We start from the raw sequence: 25,139 nt of genomic DNA, 5'->3' as shown, positions 1-25,139 counted from the left end.
GAATAATAGTAAAGATAGTCGAAAGATTACACATATGGTATTATATTGTGACCATAAAATATTAAACCAAATCCATGTTATACGTTACATTCCTCAACATTCCCTCCTTTTGCTCTCATTCAGCTTTGCATGCTCTTTGCATTCTCTGAGACATCTGCGTAAGGAGTGACCTTCATGAGAGACATTTTTTTTGTTTTGAAATAAATGTATATTTATACACCACTGTTTATATTTGTATTTAAGCTTAGGAAAAGCATTCTCCCCCAGCCCCTCTGAAAACACACACTGTTGGCTGCACTTTGTATGTGCTTTCTGTGCTACCTTTAGCCTATATGCTTTAGGCTTTGAATGATTTAATGAAATTCTGTAATAGAAATGGAATATTGACCAGGGTATATTTTGTTTTTTCAATCTGAATTTACGTGACCAAATCGTAAGGCAAATTATTCAGTAACTGCATGAAATAAATATACATTTTTATTTTATTTATTTATTTATTGTAAAAGTTCCCCTCAGATTAACAGAATATGTGTTTTATGATACACATATCGCTAAATGCTTACAATTTACTGCTGAAAGCCAAAAGTCTTAGACGCTCTTTGTATTTTTTTATAAAAATAGTTTTTACAGAGCAGATCACTGAAGAGACGCCATCTGTTTATAGTTTATAGCCCAGATTTGTGAAAAATGGGTCGACTTTCAGTAGAAAAAAAAAGAGTTCAGCTTCTTTTTTTATAAGGGTTTAAAATTACCTGTCTATTTGAGTGTAAAGAAGACAGTTACAGCTCTCATACGACCCCAACCTTTACAATGTAGCTTATGAAATATGAAAGTTATAAAGAATATGACAAAGTGCGTTTTGGAACCACCGGTGGTCTCAAGGGGTTGAAGAGGTTAAATAATATAACTAATATGGTAAAATAATATAATATGGTAAATAATATAAATAATATGGTAAAATTGCTAACTATTACACATCTCATTTTAAAAATTGTGACTGCAACCACTTGCATTCGTGAGCTTCTGCTGGTGTGGGTTCATGTCTGTTTCCTCTCTTTAAAGGACACAAACAAAACCTCCTTTTATGCTACTAGCTCCCCCTGTGGAGAACCTTCAGACTGTTAAACATGTGCGAGTGAGTGAGTTTCAAAGCTGTGTCCAGGTGCTCTACACCTAAAAGGTATCTTCCATTGTTATAGCCCTGGAATTGTATTAAGGCCTGTGAGAAAACATTTTATTTTCTAAATTTTTGAGCCATCGAGACACTTAAGTTGTACGGAAATGTTCAACATCAACAGAATTTTTCCAGGATATGTAACAGTCTGGGAAACAGACAGAACGCAGAGACAATGGGGATTGTGCTCTACTGTAGTGTAGTGGTGGCTTATTAATGCCTTAATAATTCATCTTTTTTACAGAAAAAAGGGAATAAACCATTATATCTACATATTATTTAATGTTATTTAAAGCTGTTTAAAATTAAGTTAGTCCCCACAGATTCTCTTTCATTTCTCTCTCCCAACACTGCAGCTGTCACATTTGAAGCTTTGTCATCTGGTTACATGTCAGTCATCACTGATACCTGATCGCATTGCCCTATCAAACAGGCCTAATTTACACAGAAACACACAAATGGAGAGCTGTGTTATTCATGCCTGGCCTTAACAAGAGGGTCTGCAGTGCAGCTCATCAGTGAGGGCCTGCTAAAAGCAAGGCACATAAATGGACAGAGAGAGAGAGTGTGGGAGATGATGCATGGCCTGCCTGCCCGCTCAGACGGCCTGATAATGACGTTGGCTGGCTTGGCAAGCACCACCGTGCTAAGTGGCCAAACACAGGCTGAAAAAAGGAGAGAGAAAGGGGCTCTCTCCCTCCTTCTTCCCCTTACCTAATGAAGCGATAAAGGCATCATGGCCTGTCGCCTTGGCATGTGGGCACTGCGCTGGGAATGCATCAGCTGCCCCTGTATTACAGGGCAGAGAAAAGTAGGTTAGCACCAGCTCTAATGAGAGGCCACTGATAGTGGGCTGTTCCTAATTTCCTCTGGTTTAGTGTGGGGAGGTATACAGTGGGGTCCAAAAGCCTGAGACCACATGAGAAAAGGCATCTACTTTGCTTTCTTTTATAATTTAATGCAAAGTTTTGTTTTACTATAAATTAGATTTTTTGAAATTTTAACGTGAATTTGAGAATTTCCCTATTGCTTCAATAACGGCGTGCTCTCAGGCTGCACACGTTTGTGCAGAAGCCTCTAATGAGTAGATTAAATCCACCTGAGAGTCATCTAAACTCTACTTCAATGCAAGAGGATCTGATATTGAAGATTTTGTCCACATATTACTGATCAGAAACTTTCTTTGTCTTAAAATTTATAAAAATTCTAAAATTCTAAACAAAAAATCTAAAATCTGGGTCATTTTCAGGTTTAAATAAAACAAATATGTATTGTGTACTAATATACTGCTATTTGTGCAACACTGTGTTGATTTTAGCAGTATTGTTAGTTAAAAAAATATGGTTAACTGCAATGCATGTCCTTTTCCTGGTTGCGATTTTTTCTTTTGATATTTCTTCTTTGCCAATAGCGATGTTGAAACCTTGAGTATTGGCCGATACTGAGACTGGACTAATATTCTAGTCAAAACCAGTAAAGGTACGTCAAGCCTGAGTCCTGGACACATCAAGTCCAAGTCAAGCCCAAGACTGTAGTAGATCAGTTTGATTCAAGACCGAGAACGGATTAAAAATTCTTCAGAATATAAAAATAAAACAAAGAATGGGGGAGATTATTTGTTTGCAGTTTGTTGCACATTCATTATCATCCATTATATATGATACATAATAATAAATAAATAGTATTATGTTTTATAATATAGTTTGTAAAATATAATGTTAAATAACACATAGGTTTGGTATATTGTTTCATTATTATTATAATAAAGTCTTAGTGGAAAATTTGTGTTGTAACTTTTGTGAGCAAATGATGGGGACGTTCTTCTTTGTTCTTTCTTCTCTAAAACTTATAGAGAATCACTACCTAAAGCCGACTGAATGTAAAACAAACAACATGCACCCATTTTATTACTAAATGAAAACACAGTAATAATAAAATTTCGATCTGCTCTCAGGAGATGTTTGAAGTTTGAAATGAGTGAACATTCGATCCTCATGGATTACTACGAAAAAGATGCTCAACCGGTAGTGAACAGATTTGATTTAAACATGTAGCCTGTAAACTGGCCTCATATTTTTTTTCTTTAAAAAAGTACTAAGATATAAAATAAGCTATTTTTAATTGAAGCACTTCACTAAAGATAAATATCTAAAAGTGGGCTATTATGCTCAAACTAGTTAAACTCCATACTGGCCAACAGGAAGAAATACACAGCCAACAGCATCAAATGACACAGTCTGAATGTGCGCTGTTGCTATAGGATTGGATGAGTTTAGTCTGATTCAGCCTTTTTTGCTGATATTGCCCCAAAACTGTTACCCATTGATACTGATATCCCATCTCTACTCAGTTTTCCTTCTGTTCATATGGTTTCTGGTTCCTTAGGGCACCATGTAAAAGTGGGCTTACACTACATGATTCTTTAGCCTGATTTTAACCCTGATTTGCCCTTTCTGACAGATTTTCAAGATTGGGTGTGTGATCAGAAGCAATTGCTAGTGCAGATGATCTGTTTTTTTGAGAAGTGAAACTCGTTAATCTTTGCACACATTCATCTTTGGCCTTATTTTGGATCTTTAGCTATTTAAAAAGGTACTCAAAGCTGAGAAGCAATCGAGCACAGAATACAGCACTTAAAGCCCCTCAAGAATTCTATTAGCTCCCAATGAAATACCATGCACTTACTCGGCGTGAGGTGATTATTTATATGAAGTGTACCATAAGTCTAGACAGATTGGAATTGCAGTAGCGTCTTCAAGCTGTGTGGTATTGATTATATTCTTCGATTCCATTGTTTGCCATGCCTGGATCTTAAATGGCGTATCATTAGCATAAATAGTGCGAGTGGTAAATCAGTGCAAACTGTGTTTGCTTAATGCTGTGTGTATTGATTTGTGTGGATCATGTTATTATGGATTTGATCTTTGCCCAGGTGATGCAGATAGATTAATAACTGCGTATTCTCCCATTCCAGCTCAGTCCTTTAAGGAGTTATCGCAGCTGCTGAACTCAGTAGAGGAGGAGAGAAGACGCCTGGTAAGCATTTTTTCTCTTTCCCTCTTTGCATTGTTCCTGTAGTACATCTACACTTCTATTCGTAAATGCACTAAGAATAATGAATTTGTTCCTTAAACCATTGTTCATTCAGGGGGGTGGATGGGTAATTTAAATGACTCGTAAAGAGGACTTAAAAAGCTTCTGTTATAGTGATTCTGTAAAATGTCTGCTGCAGTCTCAGCTTTTGGCTGAAGTCAGGTTAAAGACACCCTTGATTGGTTCTCTCACTGATGCGAAGGAAGCTAATAAAGCTGATTGAAAGCACTAAAATGTATCGAACACACTGGATCTTAAAAGGATAATTCATGGCCCTGTTATCAAGAGAATTTGATTGATTCCACAGCCATCCATGTCTAGGAGAGCAGTGTTGGCCTCATCCTGTGGCTGGGTAGAATGGCCCTCCCTGTCTCCCCACCACTTACACTATATGCCCAGAAGTATCCAGACACCTCTTCTAATTAGTAAATTCACTTATTTTAAGGTGCATCTATTGCTGACAAACGAGTTCAACTGTGCACACACAGCTTGTATAATCTCCATAGAAAAGCACTGCCAATAGAATCGGACAGTCTGGAGTAGCCACATGTAAGCCTAATGTCACCACGCCCAATGCTTAGCATTGTCTAGAGAGGTAGAAAGCACCCCAGCACTGGGATGTGGAGCAGTGGATCTGTGTTCTCTGGAGTGATAGAGCTCCAACCAATACCTTTGCAGTGAGTTGGTGCAGCATTTGTGATCCAGGATCAATCATCCAATATCAGTACCTGACCTCACTTATGCTCTTGTCGCCGAGAATTCGCACAGCAATGTTCCAACATCTAGTGTAAATCCTTCTCAGAAGAGTAGATGTTGTTACTGTAGCAAAAGGGGAACAAACTCCATAATAATACCCTGATTTCAGAAGAAATGCTGCATAAGCAGGTGTCTGCAAACTTTTGGACATACAGTGTAGCGCAATGCTTGCCACTAGGGGCGTCTGTTAGCTGACATAATAGAATTGCTAGTCAGCGTAATGCATTGAGCTTTGTAGTGCACTAGGCATTTAAAACCATGTCGTGGCTGGCTTCATGTGACTCAGAGGAAGCGTGTGATCAGGCTCAGTTTTACAGGGCTGCAAAAGCATGCGTTGCTCTCAATTTTAATTTTTGCACTCGCAGTACAGCTTTGGGGAAAATGCATTCAGACGGCCTGCCTAACCCCTGCGTGAGACCTGGTGCTGTAGCATGCAGATACTAGGGATGTGCCCAGATGCTTGAGTACTCAGTTAACCATTCAAGGTGCCAGCATACAAATACTGAATCCATTAAACTATGTTTCAGAATAAAAAAACATGCAGATAATTCAGTCAAACGCTAATTCTATGTCTGTGGTGAGGTCACTGATATTTGTGAGTGAACATTGTTATTACAGTTTGCTACTATGAAACATGGATGCCTTAACATGACTGATTTGCCAAGGACGCATGTTTAAGGACGTGACTGAGGAGGCAAAGAGAGGATGCTAACTACTCTAGCTGATGTTAGCTTGATCCAAAAACAGTGGAAGTATATTTCTCTGACAAACTAACATGTTGGCACATCGTCTGCCTGGTGAAGAGGACAACGAGTCCTTCTCAGCATCCAGTGATTCACCGGTCAGCTATGTTGGCTCATTGGCTCATCTGAAGAGGCAGCTTCTGTTACTCACCCAAAACAAAAACCTACCGATATCCCTCGGTGTTCTTCCTTGCGCGGCTAAATGTTTGTGCAACACCAGTGCTATAACCTCAACAGGGTTGTAGGTAAGCCTTGAAGGTAGAACAACTTAGTGTGAAGACTAATTCATCTACTTAGAGCATCTGCATCTGATAAAGCGTGAAACGTTCATATGATCACTGGTGGTTGGTGTGTTGTGCATCTTCTGTTGTTAGCAAACTGGATATTCACTAATGTTGTGGAAATGAATTAAACATAGCTCGCAAGTGGCTGTCGTGGCTAATGTAGCTATCATGGACATGCGCCAGTGTTTTTGGGGAATAGTATTTGAATGCACCAAAGAGAAACTATTATGTTGTGTTATTTATGCAGACGGTGGCGCAGTGGGTAGCGCTGTTGCCTCACAGCGAAAATGGCCTGGGTTCAATTCCTGGCCGGGCAACCAGAGTTGTTTCTGTGTGGAGTTTGCATGTTCTCCCCGTGTCTGCGTGCGTTTCCTCCCACAGTCCAAAAACATGCAGATGAGCTAATGTGTATGTCTGTCTGTCTGCCCTGCGATGGACTGGTGACCTGTCCAGGGTGTATCCTGCCTTCCGCCCAATGACAGCTGGGATAGGCTCCAGCAACCCACCGCGACCCAGAAGGATAAGCGGTTTAGATGATGTATGTATATTTATGCAGAGGATCATTCTTCATAAATTAGCAACTAAAGGATGCACTTTCCCAGCATGAACTTACAGTATTTTTGTTCTGGAAATGGACCTGCATGTGCTGGTCTTCACCCTCCCAGCTTTATAGCACTATTTGAGGTTGGAGAGATTAGACATGACTAGACTAGAGAGAAAGTTGGGTAGTTTGACAAAAACACTCCGATTTACATATTTTTTACTAGTGGATCAGTTAATTTTATTCTTCTTTAGTTTTGAGCTATGAGGCTAATGTAATAGCTTATAGCCACCAGTTAATGTTTTGCAAACTGCTTGCAAAAATCGAACCACATTGATCTGAGTGCAAACTAAAGAAGGAAACTTGGTGAAAATTTGATTTTATTTTGCTAAACTACTGAAAAATACAGCTTGCCCGTATCCTGCTGTCTCTGTCTGCAGATGAAAAACATAAAGGCTGATAGGTGGGATCGGAAGCTCTGCCAGTGGAGCTGCGCCATGAAAACAAGCCGCCAGCATCAGTCGCTGGCATGCTGCACCCTGCAGCTCAGTGTCGGGCACAGTCTGTGTATGTCTGTGAGGGTGGTCTGCCCTCCAGGCTAGAGCAGTGCTGGCAAGGTGTGGCACAGGGAAGTGCAGCCTAATGAAAACACATATACGTAATGTGCTGGTGAATTGAAACCACTGGCATTGGGACACTTTCATGTACAAGTAATTTGTCTTGGCTGAAGTGGTTCATGCATAAATATACAATACTAAACGCACAGTAAATAAATACTAACGGGTGTAACACTGACAATTATTTAGGATTCAAAGCATCACGAAAATTCCAGTTTCACAATCTGATGGGATTGTTTGGTAATATTCAGAATTTCTCTATATGCAGTACTGTGCAGAATTCAGAGACCACCCTTCATATATTAATAAGCACCAGACATTAAGTGCAAGTTAAGGAAGGGGAGAGTGAAAAGAAAATAAGTGGAAAAAGTTTCCAAAACTGGACTTTATTATTACTGTTCAGAGTTTCTGTTCATCCTTCCGCTGTGAGAAGTGAAATGAACTCTACAAGTCTGAAAGGACGTGAAGCTGTCAAGAAGCCGTTACCGAGAAAAGGAAACAGACAAAAGAAGTATTTTGGTGCTCTCAGAACAATGGACTGGCCACTCCAGTGTCCAGACCTCAACATCACTGAATGTGTTTGGGATTGTTTGGATTGTAAGAAGCAGAAAATGCAACCAACTTCTTTAACTGAACATTGGAAGGCTTTAAAAAACTGAGAGCAAGTCTCCCAAAAAGAATGGAAACTGTAATAAAGGCGAGGGGTGGACACACTAAATACTGAAATATTTAGTTGAGTTGTGTAGTTTTGAATATTTTTCTCCTGCTTCTAAAAAATGATCAACTTGTACACTGAATACAAAATATAACTGGTGGCCTCTGAGATTTTTAGATTTGATGTTTTAATATTATGCTATAGTATAATCTGTTCTAACATTACAATCAATTCAGTTCTGCCGTCTTCAGAATGGATCATGATGTTTCTATGCATCAAAGATAAAGCCGCAAAGAATCACAGAATATAAAACATCCACTTCCACAGTTGATGCAACAGAATCCATGAAGTGGAATAGCAAGAAACAGGCCCAATGAAGGGGGTGGTGGCCCAAGGAGATAAAAAGGAGTTGAAGATGGAGTCCTGTGCTCCTTAGGACTTACTAAATTAAATAGCAAGAAGGGGACCCAAAGAAGGGATTGGTGTCCCAAGGAGGTACAGAATAAGATAGAGGAATAAGTTCAATGCCTCATAAAACACACCGAGAAGAGTAGCAAGAAACGATATCGCTGCTGTCGGAACGAAACCTCGTATCTCCAAAATGGTAACATTACAGGAGAAGAAAAAACCTACTTTACTTTTAATGTAAGTCAGTGGAACCAGACTTTTTTCCAAGTAAATTTGGGCCGTTTCTTTCAGTCCATTCATCAAGTTCCACACTATGTAAAGGACGACAGGCATTTTGCAAATTATGTCAAAAACTGAAAGACGACAAAAATGGAGATGAGAGGTTTTCTTCTGACAGCGGCGATATGAAGAACCTCAGCAATATATAATCGCTCTTGGTTCCTTCATACCCAATACAAGTTCATGCCTTAAGATTCAAAGTTTTTTCCAAAAAATACTGAAATTCCATTGCGCCACTGCACTGTAATTTTGATCAGATGGGTTATGACTGCGGGAACCGAACACATGCTCATGCCATCATGGTGTCAGTAAATTTCTTGAGCTAGCGAGATCCAAAAGGCCTCGATCACAATCTCCGCATTTTCCAAGCCCCTATTTCCTCACTGTTATTGCCTTGGTTGTCATCTGTTCGTCTGAAACAGCACAGGATTTCATCAAGTAGCAGCAGCAATGTTCCCATAACTCGTAGAGATGCTCGCGAAATGGGTCCATGGAGATGGGAGAATATTCACAAATGCTCATTTGAAATCACAAACTGCCCCTTTCTGAAAGACGAGGCCTTTCAGCACACTCACCTACCCCACTCTTAACGGCCCACGTGATTGGGGCCGGAATGTCTTTTATGGACTGTTACCAGTCAGCCATAGTAATTCTCAGAATAGCTGGACTAAATCTTGTTTATGGCCAGGACAACGACACATCAGGGGCTGACACACTCCGTAATCACTACAATCAGCCAGCAAAATAAATAAATACAGCACAAACAGTTCGTCCTTTATTCTCCTTACCCAAATCGTCCGCCTGGAAAGCGCAGCGGTGCTCTCTCTTCCAAGTGTGGGTTTCGTTATTTGAGCCTAAGGGGCTTATTTAGTCTAAGTTAAATAAATAAATAAATAAATAAATAAATAAATAAATAAATGAAATCAATAAAACAGAAAGAGTCGAAGCAGCCGCAGGAAGTTCCATAAAAGGCACAAACAATTTGTCTTGTGGCTTCTTCTGTTTTGTCTCTCTAGCAACATGCTTTCATGTCTCTGACCCCAGCGCTGTTCAGAGGCAGCAGGTTAGAACCACACTCTGGCTTTTGTATCTGCAAGATGTGTGAGATTAAACCAAGCCTGGTCCGTTCTAACCGCTTTAGTGGGAATAATGGCTTGTTTAATTCTGTCACCTAAAGGAAAAACTTCATTTAAGCAGCTGTTGGTGTAAACTAAAGGGCGCGACCACCATCCACTGAACTCTGTCTTGTCACAGTGAAGCAGATTGTTTTACCGCTTTGAGGAAACAACAGTTTAGACTCTTTTCCTCGCAGGTCTAAAGCACTTAACTCTTTATCTCTTTGTTGTGTAGATTAGATTGCTTTCTAACCGCAAACAACACCCATATTACACTGTGTCCATCTGTAATTGGACAGTGACACAGTTTTATTTACTTTGTACAAACCTCAGTTCCAAAAAACTTGGGACAGTATTTGAGCAAATAAAAACAGAAAGCAGTGATGGGTGAATCCACCTTGGCTTGTCTTGTATTTAAACAACAATACTACAACATATTTTATTACATCATTAGTTTTACTTTACCAACTTTTGCTTTTTGTAAATATGCACTCGTTTGAAATTTAAAAAATTTAACACTTTCCAAAAATTTAAGACTTTGATCCCTTAGACACATTTCTGCACTACTATAATGGATCTGTGAATGTCACATTTGTAAGCATCTATAAACACATTTATAACATGTTATGTGTTCATAAGGCATTATAAACATGGTTATAAATATTTTTTTTAAAGAATTACACTGAATTACACTTTATAGCCATGTTTATTATACATTATGAATTGTTAATATAATGCATTATAAATAGTGTTAATAACATGTTATAATGTCAGTGCCAAAGAAGTCAGTCCCAGCTTGGAGAGCGTAAAGTAAAGACAAATACCAAGCTAACTGTGGTGTACATTGACTTCCCCACATTGGGTAAAACACTGATGGCAGCTCTAGTTTAAACTCTGACATTTGAAGCCTGTAATGTGCTTTACTGTGAATGTTTTAGTGTTTCAGTAAATCCTTCAGTAAATACTTCAACTTGAAGCCTCAACACTGAAGGAGGCTTTAGTACAGTATGCTTCACTTTACTTAGAGCGGACAAATACGACTTATGAGCTCTTATAATTTGTTATGGTCAGTACTTATAATGCATTATGTTAACAATGCATAATGCATAATAAGCATGGCTATAAAGTGTAATGCATTATGATAAATATTTATAGCCATGTTTATAATGCGTTATGAATGCGTTATAACATGAATGTGTTTATAGATGCTTACAAATGTGACATTCATAGAAAGTGTTACCAAAATATCAAAGCATTCGATGTGTATATGTACAGTACTGTGCAAAAGTCTTAAGTAAGCAAATGTTTAAAGCATTAATCTGGATCATTTTACATTTACAGCATTTGGCAGACACTCTTATTCAGAGCGACTTACAATTTGATCATTTTACACAGGGAGGTGAAGGCAGTGTTAGGAGTCTTGTCCAAGGACTCTTATTGGTATAGTGTAGGGTGTTTACCCAGGTGGGGCATTGAACCCCAGTCTACAGCATAGAAGGCAGAGGGGTTACCCATTACACTACACCATACCAGGAGTATTTTGCCTGTAAAAATATATTATATCATTAGAATTAATATTCATAAACATAAATACAGTGTACACACAAACCCTTTCACACACTTCATTTATTTAATTGCAAGTCAACACTGCCATTAAGTACAGGTTATTCGTTTTTCAGGAGATCTTTCTGAGGATGATAGATATAAGATAATCTACTTGCATAAATAATGGGACAGACTTGGGAAAGACAAATGAAAGTCAGTGAAAAAACAGAAGTTTCCAAAACTGGAGTTCCAAAATGATTGGAACATACAGAGAAGATTGGACTCCTACTATCAACCTGCCTCATCAGATAAACAGCACTTAAAGCTTTCATCTCTGAGAGAGAGGAGAAAATCAAGCTGCTTCAGATCTGAAAACATCCACAGGTGTTTCTGTCCATCCTTCCACTGTGAGAAGACGACTCAGCGCTGAAAGGATGTGTAGCTGTCAAGAAGAACATCACTGAGAAAAGGAGACGGACATACCAAACAGAGAAGCTGAACAATGGAGTGACCACCCCAGAGTCCAGACCTCAACATCACTGATGTTTAGGATTACTTAGATTGTGAAAAGCAGAAAACTACTAACTACCCCTGTAGATTTCCTCAAAAAACTGAAAGCAAGTCCCCTAAAAATAATGGAAGCTGTAATAAAGGTGAAGGGTGGACACACTAAATGCTGAAAAATATGTTATTATATTTAGCTGTTGAGGCTTCTATGTAATTTTCTGGTAAATATACACTGACCAGCCACTTCGTTAAGTACAACTTCTCGTTGTCAATTTTATCAGGTCTGTTTACCATAAAGGTGCATTATGTAGTTCTACAATTACAGACTGTAGTCCATCTGTTTCTCTGCATACACTGTTGGCCCCCTTTCACCCTGTTCTTCAGTGGTCAGGACCCCACAGAGCAGGTATTATTGGGGTGGTGGATCATTCTCAGCAGTGACACTGATGCGATGGTGGTGTGTTGGTGTGTGTTGCGCAGGAAGCAGTGCTGGTCTGTTCATTGTGCGCTTCAGGCACAACTTTGTGTTTGTTTAATCAGAATGTCCTAATCCAGAGCCAGGCTGAGTTAATGTGAAACCAGGTGGAATGCAGGACGACCAGAATCCAGCAAAACCTGTGAGGGGAGGCTTTTTCTCTTCCAGTCTGTCTCGTTGACTTTGGCTTGCGTTCAGCGCGTCGTCACCCAACCTCGCCTTGGCCACGCTCTTCTTAATAGAATAGAATAACTGGTAGGCAGGAGTTATTTTTCTAGGGACTGGGGCTCACCAACAAACCACAACCTGAACAGAAACAGGAGTGTTTGAAGTTTCAAAGTGCTCTCCGACGCCAGATCTAACAGCTCTCCACGTTGTAAATTTTGGAAGAGGGGAATTTGAGAAGGGTTTAAAGGCAGAGGGGAGAGGATGGAGTCTCCAAATACTTTCCATACTCTTTTGAGCTCCATCAGTTCTGGAGTCAGGTGTAGAAGGTCATGGAGCAGATCTTCATGGCTGTGTTCAAAGCACTTTAGCGTATTTACATGCACTTAATTATCTGATAACGGCAGAAAATCAGATTTTCTCAGTAATTCGTTCAAAGCATTTACATGTACTTTGGTAATCAGATAATGGGGAAACTCCGGGTCTACATGAGTCAGACAGTAATCAGATTTCTGCTTTGCAACCGACCAGTGAACTTAGAGAATAAGACGTAATGTAAATGTAAAAGTCATGCTGCAGCTTGTTTTTTACGTCATTTAAAGGAAAATATTAATCATCTAGAAAAAGAATATTTAAATTCTTCATTTCGGCAAGCATGTATTTGGTTTTGGCTTTGCTACAAACCTGTTTTGCTGTCATCTCGCGGGTACTGTGTTAAATGCTGTTTCCAGGACAGCACTCTGTTTTTGCACATGTGCAGAAAAATGAAAGAAATCAGAGTATGGGTACACATACACTGAAAAAGTGATTACTGAGCTAAAATCCAGCTCTTTTAATGGGATTCCGGAATCCCCTCTAAAAAATTGGAGTGTGCTGTTTACGTGACCACGTGAATAATAATAAAATAACTGCCGAAATCAATTATCATATTGTTGTGCATGTTAAAAGACTCCTTAACATTCTGAGTCCTTCTATTCGTACTACAACTGAAGTTCAGCTAATGAGATACTGTTTCAGCTGTTAAATTTAAACAAGAAGTAATGAACAGATGTGAAAGTACATCATTATTTATCAGCTCAACCCTGCCATGTGGAGGCTGCACTAGGCCTGGCGAGATGATGATGATGAAAGTTTTGAAAATATCTTGAAAAATATTTCGTTGATTTCTGGAAGATTTTGTGGGAATATGAGAAGATGACCAGAAGCACATTACACTTGAACTTACCTCTATAAAAAATCTATATGAATCTATACGAATCTTTTGTCAGTCAAGTGTTCCAGTAAAGTGGGAAGAGGCTTCGCTCACATTCCTTTCTTAGCTGTGAGACTATGCTTGTAGAGAGACTGAAATGAACCCCCCCCTCCACACAGCCACCCACCCCGTTCCCCTCCCTCCACTCACATCTGGACTCAATCTCCAGCCCAGAATAGACTAGAAAAGACACTGAGTGATAAGAAGTCTTTTAAGAGCTGCTCCAGCTCATGAATCCCTCCCTGAACCTCCAAAATGCATGTGTCTCAAATTAGCTGCAGCTCCTTCCTGTTGTGGTACTTTTATTAACTAACATATATTTAAGGTGCCACTGCCGATTAAGGAGAAGGTTAGCTGGTGTTAGGGCCAGCGGGGGGGCTGCTAGGCAGACATAAAGAGCTTTATTGTCGGTTGAGTTGGCTTTGAGCCACGTCTGGACTCGGTGTCCGTGTGTTCGCAAGCCACCCAAGTGTGTTATTGTGGGGCACAGGCTTATCAAATTGCACCATTTCTTTAAACGATCGGCCTGGTTAAAGTCGACGATTGCTTGCCAGCGAGCTGCCTCAGCAGAGGAGAGAAAGAAAGAATGAAAGGAAGAAGGAAAGGGCGAGGAGAAAGAGGTAGGAGTCTGCCCTGTATGTGTCTCGGTCTTTGCTTTTTGTGCGTGTGAAGGAGAGGAGAAAGTAGCTGTCTGGGGTTCTGCATGGTTAAAGATTGTTCAGGGCTGCTGAGCTCTGATGGCATTCCAGCCTGCAAGGCCAGTGGCCTGATGTTGTGCTAATCATACCCTTTAGGGAAAAGCTTTTTCAAGCCGCCGCACAAAAGATCCCCCCCCCGTTTAGCTGTTGATAATGTTCTGAACTCTGTTACATTTTGTTTCTTCTTTTTTTGGATCCAACCAGGTGTTATCTTCCTCCAGCACCTTGCCTAAGCAACGCTCCCGCCTTCTCTTTATTGCCTCTCGTTCCTCATGCTCAGCCTCCATTTTAGGCAGACAGCGGCCTCGACGGGATGAATAGCAGCGCCTTAATCGCGAGTTACGGCATCCGCACGTTTCCACACTCCCTTAGTTTCATGCCCCTTCAACCTGGCACGACTTAATTACCCACTCAAAGTCGTATTAAGTCTCAATTTGGCCGGCTTTGCATTTGAAGCGGTGCTTTGCCACCTCGGCGCAGCTTAGGCCTGTCACGCGGCTTTACTCCGGGCTAACTAAGCCCTATAGAGGTCGCTGAACTCATAAGCCTGATTCAGGTATTCCAATCTCCTGCTGCTCTGTTTGTGTTCTGATGCTGTTCTGGAGTGAACCAGTCGTGCATTACAGAACGGGAATAATACGCGGCTGCTGGTGCCTTTTCTTTCAATTTTAACTTTAGCTAGCGGTAGCATAAGCTAACGGTAATTTAACGTTAATTGACTAGCTATTGTTTAGTTATTTGGGGGATTTATTAAGATGAGGCCTAATTAATAACTAATAGCATGATCACAGTTACTTGAGCTGCGGTATTTAAGGTAACCACAATTATTTTCATCACTTGCTAGTTTTCACAGAAATGTGTACACTTTGCTACGAGCAGATGTGCATTTTGGGTTGAGGCAAATAAATTAAGTTAGCTGACGATTAAACTCACAAAAAACATTAATAGCTACTGTAGCTGGCTACGTATATGAAATCTATGAATACATTAACATTTGCCGGGTAGGTAGCTAATAATCAAGGTTAAAAAACAGTAGCTATCTAAGTATCAAAGCCATAAAAAACATTAACATTTGTTAACTGTAGCTAGCTATTATCACAAAAACATTATCAGCTAACAATACCTAGCTATTTATCACAAAAACATCCATATTAGCTAACAGTAGATATTATCACAAAAATATTAATATTAGCTAACAGTAGATACTATCACAAAAATATTAATATTAGCTAACAGTAGATACTATCACAAAAATATTAATGTTAGCTAACAGTAGCTGGCTAATGGTAAAAGTCAAAAAACAACAGTAGCAGTAACAAAGCTATAAAAATTACTATTTGCTAACAGCAGCTATCAAAGTCAAAAGAATGTTAAAATTAGCTAACTATAGCTAGTTACCTCAAAAACATTAATATCAGCTAAGAGTAGCAACTATTTATCATAAAAACATTAATATCAGCAAACATGAGGGCCTATAACAACTATTAAAAACATTAATATTAGCCATCTTGGTAACACTTCACTGTGATAGGCTACTGTAGATGCTTTGTAGATGCTCAGTCTGTCTGTAAATAAAGTGCTAAATATCTGTTAAATGCTAGACTTGAAGTTGAGAAAGGTAGAATCTATTAAATCTAACCCTAACCCTGAACCTAGCCCTAACCTTAACTTCAACACAAAGCCTACAGCTAAAACTAACCCTAACCATAATGATGGTGATAATCAACTAAGCGTCACCAGAAGGTTTATTATTCATTGAAGTATCTGTAGTTCATCTATAGGGGACCATCAGAATAAAGTGTAACTGCAGTTTATCACAAAAACATCAATGTAGATAATTATCAAAGTCACAAAAACCAATTCATATTCAAATTAAGGTAGGTAATTGCGGAAAGATCCGCTCTTAGATTTAAAGCTTACTAAACCTCATTTATGCTGTTAATCATTGGCATCTTCTGTTTGATTAAAAGAAGTAGCCAATTCATCTCGAGGTCTGCACAAAACTGTACCTGACTACAGACTTTAATTTGGCAGCTTAAGAGAATTATTACCCTCACATGTTAATTGATTACCTTTTTGGCCTTTATCAGCTGGAACAGATAGACTGATGGATTGATCGATTGATTGATCGATTGAATGATAGATAGATAGATAGATAGATAGATAGATACAAAGAGGCAGGAATATATGCAAAATACCTATATACAACTGGAAATAGAATATTCCTATAATAGAATAGGTAACAGAATATAATGACAATACTGAATAAATATGTGTATATCACTGCTGTCGGAAGAAAACCTCGTATCTCCATTTTAGATGTTTTTCAGTTTTTGACATAGTTTGAAAATGCCTGTTGTCCTTTACATTGTTTGTAAATTTCCTGATGAATGGACCAAAACAAACGGCCCAAAATGACTTGGAAAAAATTCTGGTTCCATTGACTCACATTAAAAATAAAGTGTTTTTTCCTTCTCCTGTAAAGTTACCATTCTGGAGATACGAGGTTTTCTTCCGACAGCAGCGAAATGTTAGTAATGAGATAAAGTGTCTAGGAGGGAAGTAGTGTCCAGATGTTCAAGATGTGCAATAAAAGACCACAAGGCTGCTAACATTATGTGTTAGCCTAGTTTGCAGGCTTATTTATATGTCTGTGAAAATGCGCATTAACATATTTGCATGGAGAGAAGGGCTTTGTGGGTGATTCTAGCTTGCAGAGACTGGCAAAAGGCCCGACATGCACACCTCTAAAAAATTTCATCTCCTGTCGTGTGGATCTGAGCTGTTGTGAGTCAAGTAATCCAGTAAAGGCTCTATAAGCAAAGGTGGACATTACGCGTTATAGGTTGCTGTGCAAATATCTACACGTTTTCATCTTTGCAGGCACAGAGGGCCTTCCTAGTGAGACCGACTTGCCACACCAAGCTACTTCCTTACCGCAGCTCCATCAGTCCAGTACACGATGTTGCTCGCTTCTGAAGAACTCGCTGCGAGGAAGACGAATGGCTCCATTAAGCAGAGGACACTGCATGCCTTTGCTGGCGGATAAATAAAACGAACGAGGGCGCTCGCGCAGGGCTAGGCGTTAGAAGGTACTGAGCGGTAGCAGTCAGCCCACCCTCCGGGTGAATTCACACCCGTGAGTTTTATGCCTCTCTGAGGGACAGGAGGAGATTAAACCACTCTTCAAACAGAGCGCTAGCAGCAGCATTTCTCAGTTTTAACACCCTGTGTATCAAAAAACGGCTTCTGTTCAGGCCTTTTCCCACCTCACACCCTTACTGGATATCTCCAAGAGGCAGAACAGGGCAAGTCTGTGTGTGCATGCATGTGTGTGTGTCACTTGTGCCGAGTCGGCCGGGCATCAGTGAGGTTCAGATATGCAAGGTTTTCTCTTATGACGTGTTGAAAGTAGTCTAAGTGAAAGTTGTTGTCATTGCAGAAACAGTCTGTACAACAACCTATGAGAAATTCATGTAAGGGACATTTTTGACCCAACTGATGACCCAGGATTCTTTTTCTTAGTTATATAAACTCACATACGTATATATTTATACTCCAATCATATCGCTGCTGTCGGAAGAAAACCTTGTATCTCCATTTTTGACGGTTTTCAGGTTTTGATATAACTTGAAGGTAACTGTTAACCTTTACATTGTGTGAAAATTTCATGACGAATGGACCAAAATAAATGGCCCAAAATGACTTCTTTCCAAGTCTGGTTCCATTGACTTACATTAAAAGTAAAGTAGATTTTTCCCTTTTCCTGTAAAGTTAGCATTCTGGAGATACAAAGTTTTCTCCCGACAGCAGCGATATACTCATATACATTTATATACTTATATAAATGTAACTCAAGGTTATGTTTTACCTTCAGTTTTCTTCTGTAAGTGAAATGCACGCTCAACTGATTTGAGATGAGGTGATTTAACTTAGCCATTGCAGAACATTCCACTTCTTTGCATTAAGAAAGTTTTGGGTTGCTTTCACAGCATGCATCAAGTTATTTAAGCAATAGAACACAAGAGGGAGTGTGTTATTGGCGATAACACACTCCTCGAGTGTTCTATTGCTTTTATACAAGTTAAATAAATAAAGTAATAAATTAATAAACTGGGCCGTGAACGCGGCGTTTAATATGTTTTAATGTTCGCAGTTCCTTCACCAAATTATAGTTCCTTAACAAGCAGCTTGTTGCTGCATCAGAGTAACGAGCTCCGCCCACTCGCTGCACAGCCGGCAGTTCGTTCTCCAGCTCCACACAGACCAACTGACAGTGTCCATTTTCTGTTTGTGGCAAAGTAAGAAGTAAAAACGTTCAAACGGCTTGAGCGTCTCCTACAGCTGTCAAAGTCGTTGCTTAGCAACGGCGTCTCAGCGGAGTGATACAGCGTTTGTGAATAACCTGTGATGTTATGGCGAAATAACAGCACGGTTAGAACGCTTCTCAACCAATCAGCTTGCGTGGCCGGAACTAACTGTTGTGTAATGTCCATCAACTCTGGGAAGCAATGTCCAATGAGTTTTGAAGCATTTGAGCAGATAATATAGCCTTATTTGTCCTGCTGCTCATGCCTACACTAACACTACCTCCACCATGCTTCACAGATGAAAAGATGTGCTTTGGATCATTAGCAGCTCCTGACTTTAGTGTCATTAATGATATGCAGGGCAAGGTAGCCTGTATGGCTGTCATCTTAGGTGATGTGTTACATTAAAAATACCTCATCTTAAAGTTGTCTTTTTTAAGGAAAAAAGTATAGGATTAGTGTCGGCTTGTGTTCAAGTTTTCAGTATTTATCCTTTGCATTGTTTATTATTGTTAAGGCATATTTATCGCTTGGCCAAGAACTGTTTACTAGATTAATTGATCGAAAGGCTTTGCTGTGAACTGTTCTCTCTTGCCTTCAGAAGTAGAAGAACTTTCCTTGCTAAAGCGTGTCTGGCTGACCTGGAAGGGCACAGTACCGTCTATATCCATCTTTCTGTGATTTGTTTTTCAGCCCCAGCTATTTCTAACTGACGGCAATTAGAGCTGTAAGTGTTGCATTTGATATTTATCATCAGGGAGCTCAGGTTTTTAAAAAATGGCCTCTCTGTCAAGGTCACCGTTGTGCTTTTCTGCTTTTCTCCAGTGATCCATTAATCATCCACTCCACCACTAAAGCCAACTCAAGATCATGTAGAGTTTCTCATCAGTATTGGTTGCAGTTAAAAAGTAACAGAATGCTGCTGTACTAGCCTATAGAGTCAAACGAATAGAATGCTGGGGAAAATGGTGGTATTGTCTGCAGTGAAGCGTGTTTGTACAAGTTCTCCATTCAATACATGTCTAACAATAGAAGCATTGAATGCAATATTACAGTATTCTCAGTAGTATCGTGTTCACCCTTTGTAATGGCATCTGACCACAGATGCCTACCCTTGCATTTTCTCCTATAGCTGCACATAGTTTTTGGTCTCCACAGATTTATTTACATTTTCAACATATGTTTGAAATTACTCTATGTTCTTTCACTGCGATGGAGCCCGCTGTAATTGGTCAAAGGAAAAGCCTACTTTGTAGGGAAAAGGCCATTTCTTTTTTGGCACAAGCTTAGTCCCCTGACTGGAACTGCATCCTTCAGTGGACATCACGATTTGAATGTGCCCTCAAACCACGATCAAAATCTCATTTATGGCCAATGCTTGGAATTGCAGTAATAGCTGTAGATCACTCTGAATGTAGCAGTGATAGAAAAAAGGGCTGATTTTTAGCCCACGCTCCCATGGAAGGAAAGGGCATTGCGAAACCTCCACACTTGATAAAGTACAGAATACCCATTGGGACTTCTATTTGTGGCAGGGTTTAAAGCAGTGTATGGTGAATTTTTAATAGAGTCTTTTACGGTAAGCATGATGAATGGGGAAGTAATTGGAACGTGCAGTGCTGACTTTGTCCTATTCCTTGTGCTCAGCTTGCTGGATGATCCTGTCTTCTTACAGGAAATGCCTGCTGTGACACTCCTGTCCAAACAGGGAACACCACAACACAGAGATCTTTGTAAGATGGTGGAATTGGTATCATTTTAGCACACTGTGTAATATTTAAGGGTCATTCAGAGTGGTTTACTGAGAAAGAGTCTCAGTGGTAATGAGAACCAGACATCCGAAGCGTTTAATACCTCTTATTTTGCTGCATCACAGAATGTATATGTGTATATATATATATAATATATATATACTTTTTTTTTGGCATTCATCTGTACATTCAGAGCATTATAGGCCTAAATAGTACCCAAAGAAAACTTATTTTTTCAAATTTTACCATTTTTAATAATGCATTTAGTGCTGTAAAAATACTGATAAGGTATTGCTATCAATGCTGACACTGGCACTTAAATACAGTATTGACAAAAGGTAACATGGATACCATGAAGTCATTTCTGAGGTATACTTGTGCTACTGAGTGACAGATGTGTGTGCGACAGCAGATCAACTTTAATTGAAGCAAGCAAGTTGGTGGCATGGAATTATTTCGCGTTTCAGACGAGCAGTATTAAAAAATGTTCATTGCAAAATCTGTAACCCCAATATTTCAAATGGAGGCACTAGTACTGGGTGATAGATAGATTTCACCACTTTGCCACAGACAAGCCAGATAACACAGTGTACAAACAGTGCTAAACATGCCAAAGGTATCTCTTTTAGCTGAATGGCTGAGTCAGGGATCTTTCAGTAATCACTCTTGTTCCACTGTGTAGTCAGTATTGATGGCCTTTAGCTTCAGGTTAGCCTTTAGCATGGCAGTCACTAGTCACACTAGGTTTTTCTCTAACACCACCTGTGGTACACCTTTATCAGCCAGTTGCATCAGCCTAGAATTCGCAGTTAAACAGCCGCTACTGATACTAAATAACTAAACTCCAGCAGAGTCAGACATCGTGATACTAATATCGATCATTTTTTGGAAGAGATCTGACTCAGTAAGTTTGTCTTTTACATTGATTTAATTTTGAAACATTGGTGGAATTTCCCCCTTAAAGCGATCTTGAGGCTCCAGTCCATTTGGTAAAGATGTACCCCCACTGAGCAGGTTTTATTTGAGTGGTGGATTGATCTCAGCACTGCAGTGACACTAACGTCGTGATGGCGTGTTAATGTGTGTTGCACCGGTACGAGCGGATCAGACACAGCAGAGCTGCGTGAGTTTTTATATGCCTCAGTGTACTACAGCTGGACTGAGAACAGTCCACTAAAGAAAAATATCCAGCCAACAGCATCCTGCGGGCAGCGTCCTGTGACCACTGATGAAGGACTAGAGGATGACCAACACAAACTGTACAGCTATATGAGCTATTGTCTCTGACTTTACATCTACAGTAGAGGGTCATTAGAGTCTAATAGAGTGGACAGTGAGTGGACACAGTGTTTAAAAACTGCAGCAGCACTGCTGTGTCTGATCCACTCATACCAGCACAACACACACTGCCACCACCACGTCAGTGTCACTGCACTGCTGAGAATAATACCTGCTCTGTGGTGGTCCTGTGGGGGTCCTGACTATTAAAGAACAGGTTGAAAGAGGGCTAACAAATTATGCAGAGATACAGACGGTCTGTAATTGTAGACTGCAAAGTGCACCTAAATGGTAAGTGGAGCTGATAAATAGACGAGTGTAGAAACCATGAGGTGTATCTAATGAAGTGGCTCGTTGTGAAGGGGGTGTATTCCTCCTTTAGTTATGCTTCCCCAAAGCTATGCCCCTCTTTCCTCTTCTACCAGTCTGAATATTTAGGGTCAGCTGTCCTGAAAACGAGTGTCACTTCTGGAAGTTAGAAGGAGAAATGTAGCGTAAATCTTTCAGGCAGATCTCGAGCGACTGTGATTTAAATCCGTCGCAGTGAGTAAGAGCTGCGAGGCTGACGTTTGGAGTCTCAGCAAAGAGAAGTTGCAGCATGTGTAATCAGCCCGTCCTGACATTCCTGCCTAGACTGGTAATGAAATACCTCCACGCTGCTGCTTCTCATCATTTATACAGCACTTTTTCATACCTGGCCCAGTCCTGCGGAAAGTCTGGAGAGAGATGCGCAACACTCTGTTCTAGATAATCCTCAGCACTTTCAAGCACTTCTATCAGAAATTGAGTATTGTTGAATGAGCTGTCGTGGGGACTTTCGTTTACAGACACAGCAGCTTTGCAAACAATGAAATTTACACAAATTTCATGTTACACAAATTAAAGTGGATCAGTCAAGACATGTTTCGTGTCTGAAGTTGGCTTCCTAGAGTAGTAGAGACTTGCTTATGTGGTTAACCACAAAGTCCCACTTATATGGTTTCTGACACTATATGACTCATTATTATCTATAAAGTTAGCAGAAGTACACTGCATAGCTAAAAACAGAATTGGGAACCACCTCGAAGCCTGAATTTTGTCTGTACTTTCGCCCATTTTTATGTTGTACTACGTTACACACCACATAAATCAATTTGAGTTCATTTAACAACTTGATATGGTTTAAGGCAAGTGTTCTTATGATGTAGACATGCAGTTAGCACTATGCTAATTGGTGAGCAGAAGCTTCCACTACTTCTTACCTATTAGGGCTACAAAAACAAATATTTTGATATTTACCAAGCGCTATTTTACCACCACATAGGAAATATGTGCTTTTTTTTAAACCTGCCCATAATTTCGAGCTACAGTAACTAATAAGCAATAGCTACAAATAAGTGATATAAAAATATATACACTGATAAGCTGTAACATTAAAACCACCTCCTTGTTTCTACACTCATTGTCCATTTTATCAGCTCCACTTACTATATAGTTTCACTCTGTAGTTCTACAGTTATAGACTGTAGTTCATCTGTTTCTCTGCGTACTTGCTACCCTGTTCTTCAATGGTCAGGACCCCCACAGGACCACCAGAGACCAGCCATTATTTGGGTGGTGGACCTTAAAAGACATTATTCCACCCAGTAATACTTCAGAATGAGTTGATGTAGCTTCTTCATGGCTCAAGATGGTGACTTTGATCACAAATGAAGAACGAATTCCCCAGGAATAGATAGAGATGTTGATTAGTTTGGTTTAAACATGGCTGAGGAGAGCACTTGAAGGTAGATAGGCTTTTTGTGTGCTAACCCTTTGCACCAGATTTACTTATGCAACCAGGACCCAGTCGTTCCCCCCAAAAAAAACATACGAGACTGGCTGTGAGCCTAGATGCACAGTTTATGCAGCATGTACATGAAAAAAATGCAAAGTCTGTTTCTCTCACTCATACAGGGAGGATTGTGTGAAAAAATGGGTGATGATATTGGATGCACCACTGTTGACAGATTCTCTTCCATTTACTAGTTTCAACAGGCATTTTTGCATGGAATCGTCTGCCTCTTACAACCAGGTGTAAAAAGAGGTAGCGTCTTAAAGGCGTGTTGCAGCAGATGCAGCAGCTAGATGGAGAAACAGGCCTTAAAGACATGCTGAAAGAATATTTAAAAGCAGAATAACAATATTTCATCTCTTAGGATTGCTCACTGGCTCCTTTGGCATTGACCTTGACTGTTTCTAATTTCCACCTTGCTGAATTCAACTGTAGAGCCAACATAGAAATTCACCCTAGTGAATTATTTTGGTGGGAAAATAAAGCACTGAGCCACAAGAGACTGTATGGCCTCAAGTGGCTTATTGCTTTATTTTGGCAACACTTTGCCCATAAGGCTACATGACCTACATAAGCCGTTCATGATAACTGATGTAAACCTACATGAACATTCATAAAGGTGAGTACCATAGGCTTCCTCTGTCATAAAGGCTGCTTTTATGGCAGGTTCATGTAACACTAAAGTCAGGTGACTTTTCTCTGAAATCTTGTGACACTTTTTGACTATTAATACATGAGATAAGTGGTGCATGAGAGCAGCATAACAGTCCATTCACTGCACAACAGTCCATTCACTGCACAGTAGTCCTTGTTGAGTTGGTGTCTTAACATAGAATTCAGTTGTTAGGAGGAGATCATAGGTGTGCATATACAACAGTTCTGATGGCACGATCTGATTGGTTGAGAAGCGATCACTGATAATGCCAAAAAGCAGTAACGTTTATCATTCCGCTGAGCACTGGTTGCTTTATGCTGCAGCTAACCGTTGTTAAGTTTCCACTTTGGCACATACAAAAAAGAAATTTATGCATAAGACGACTTTAATAAGATAACATTTGGCTTACAGGCAGTTTAGTCGGATTCTGAACAGCATCATCACAGTATCATCATCACAGTACGTCATTTTTTTTAGACTAGAATTAGCTAAAAGCCTTCCGAATACAATGTGGCAGACTAGAGGGGCTGTGAAAAGCTTTACAACTGACTGGAAGCAAACAGAATTCAGGCTAGTCTAGCAAATATTGGAAAAACTGAGCTGAATTCTTTGTTGTGACAGTTTTATGGCTTTAAAGAAATGATGCTATTTTGCTGGAAGGAATTGCCAATATTAAGTCACATTTGATATGCGGTGTTTGAGGTTTCTTTGCTTTGCCTTTTTCTTTGTTTTGCAGTCCTGTTGTATAAAAGCAATAGAGCACCCGGGGTGATATCATGAGTAACATCTCAACTGTGATGATCTACAGTTCTCCTTTGGCTCGTTCCTGCAACAGGATCGCAACCGTGATGTTATTTGCAATAACACACCCGTCGTGTTCTATTGCTTACTTTTACAACAGCTCCCGACGCAGCTCATCAAATCACATTTTAGGACCTGAGCTCTCCGTTTTATAAACATATATTAACACTGCTGTCTCTTCATCACCAAAATTGTGTTCCTCTTTTGTCCCAAGCTTGTTGACA

At 39.8% G+C, this 25,139-nt stretch overlaps 1 protein-coding gene across 5 annotated transcripts in view; it reads left to right on the top strand.

The window, feature by feature from the left end:
* LOC118817762 (rho GTPase-activating protein 42) overlaps positions 1–25,139 on the top strand; it is a 185,915-nt gene that overhangs the window by 49,753 nt on the left and 111,023 nt on the right. For all 5 annotated transcript variants that reach the window (XM_036584671.1, XM_036584670.1, XM_036584669.1 and 2 more), the window contains exon 3: positions 4,149–4,210. In XM_036584671.1, the coding sequence (XP_036440564.1) occupies positions 4,149–4,210 (62 nt within the window). The remainder of the gene's footprint in view (positions 1–4,148; positions 4,211–25,139) is intronic.

Source organism: Colossoma macropomum, unplaced genomic scaffold (genome assembly GCF_904425465.1).
Source record: "Colossoma macropomum unplaced genomic scaffold, Colossoma_macropomum, whole genome shotgun sequence".
Taxonomy (NCBI): domain Eukaryota; kingdom Metazoa; phylum Chordata; class Actinopteri; order Characiformes; family Serrasalmidae; genus Colossoma; species Colossoma macropomum.
Note: the sequence above shows the minus strand (reverse complement) of the source record. Positions and strands in the feature narration are given on the sequence as shown.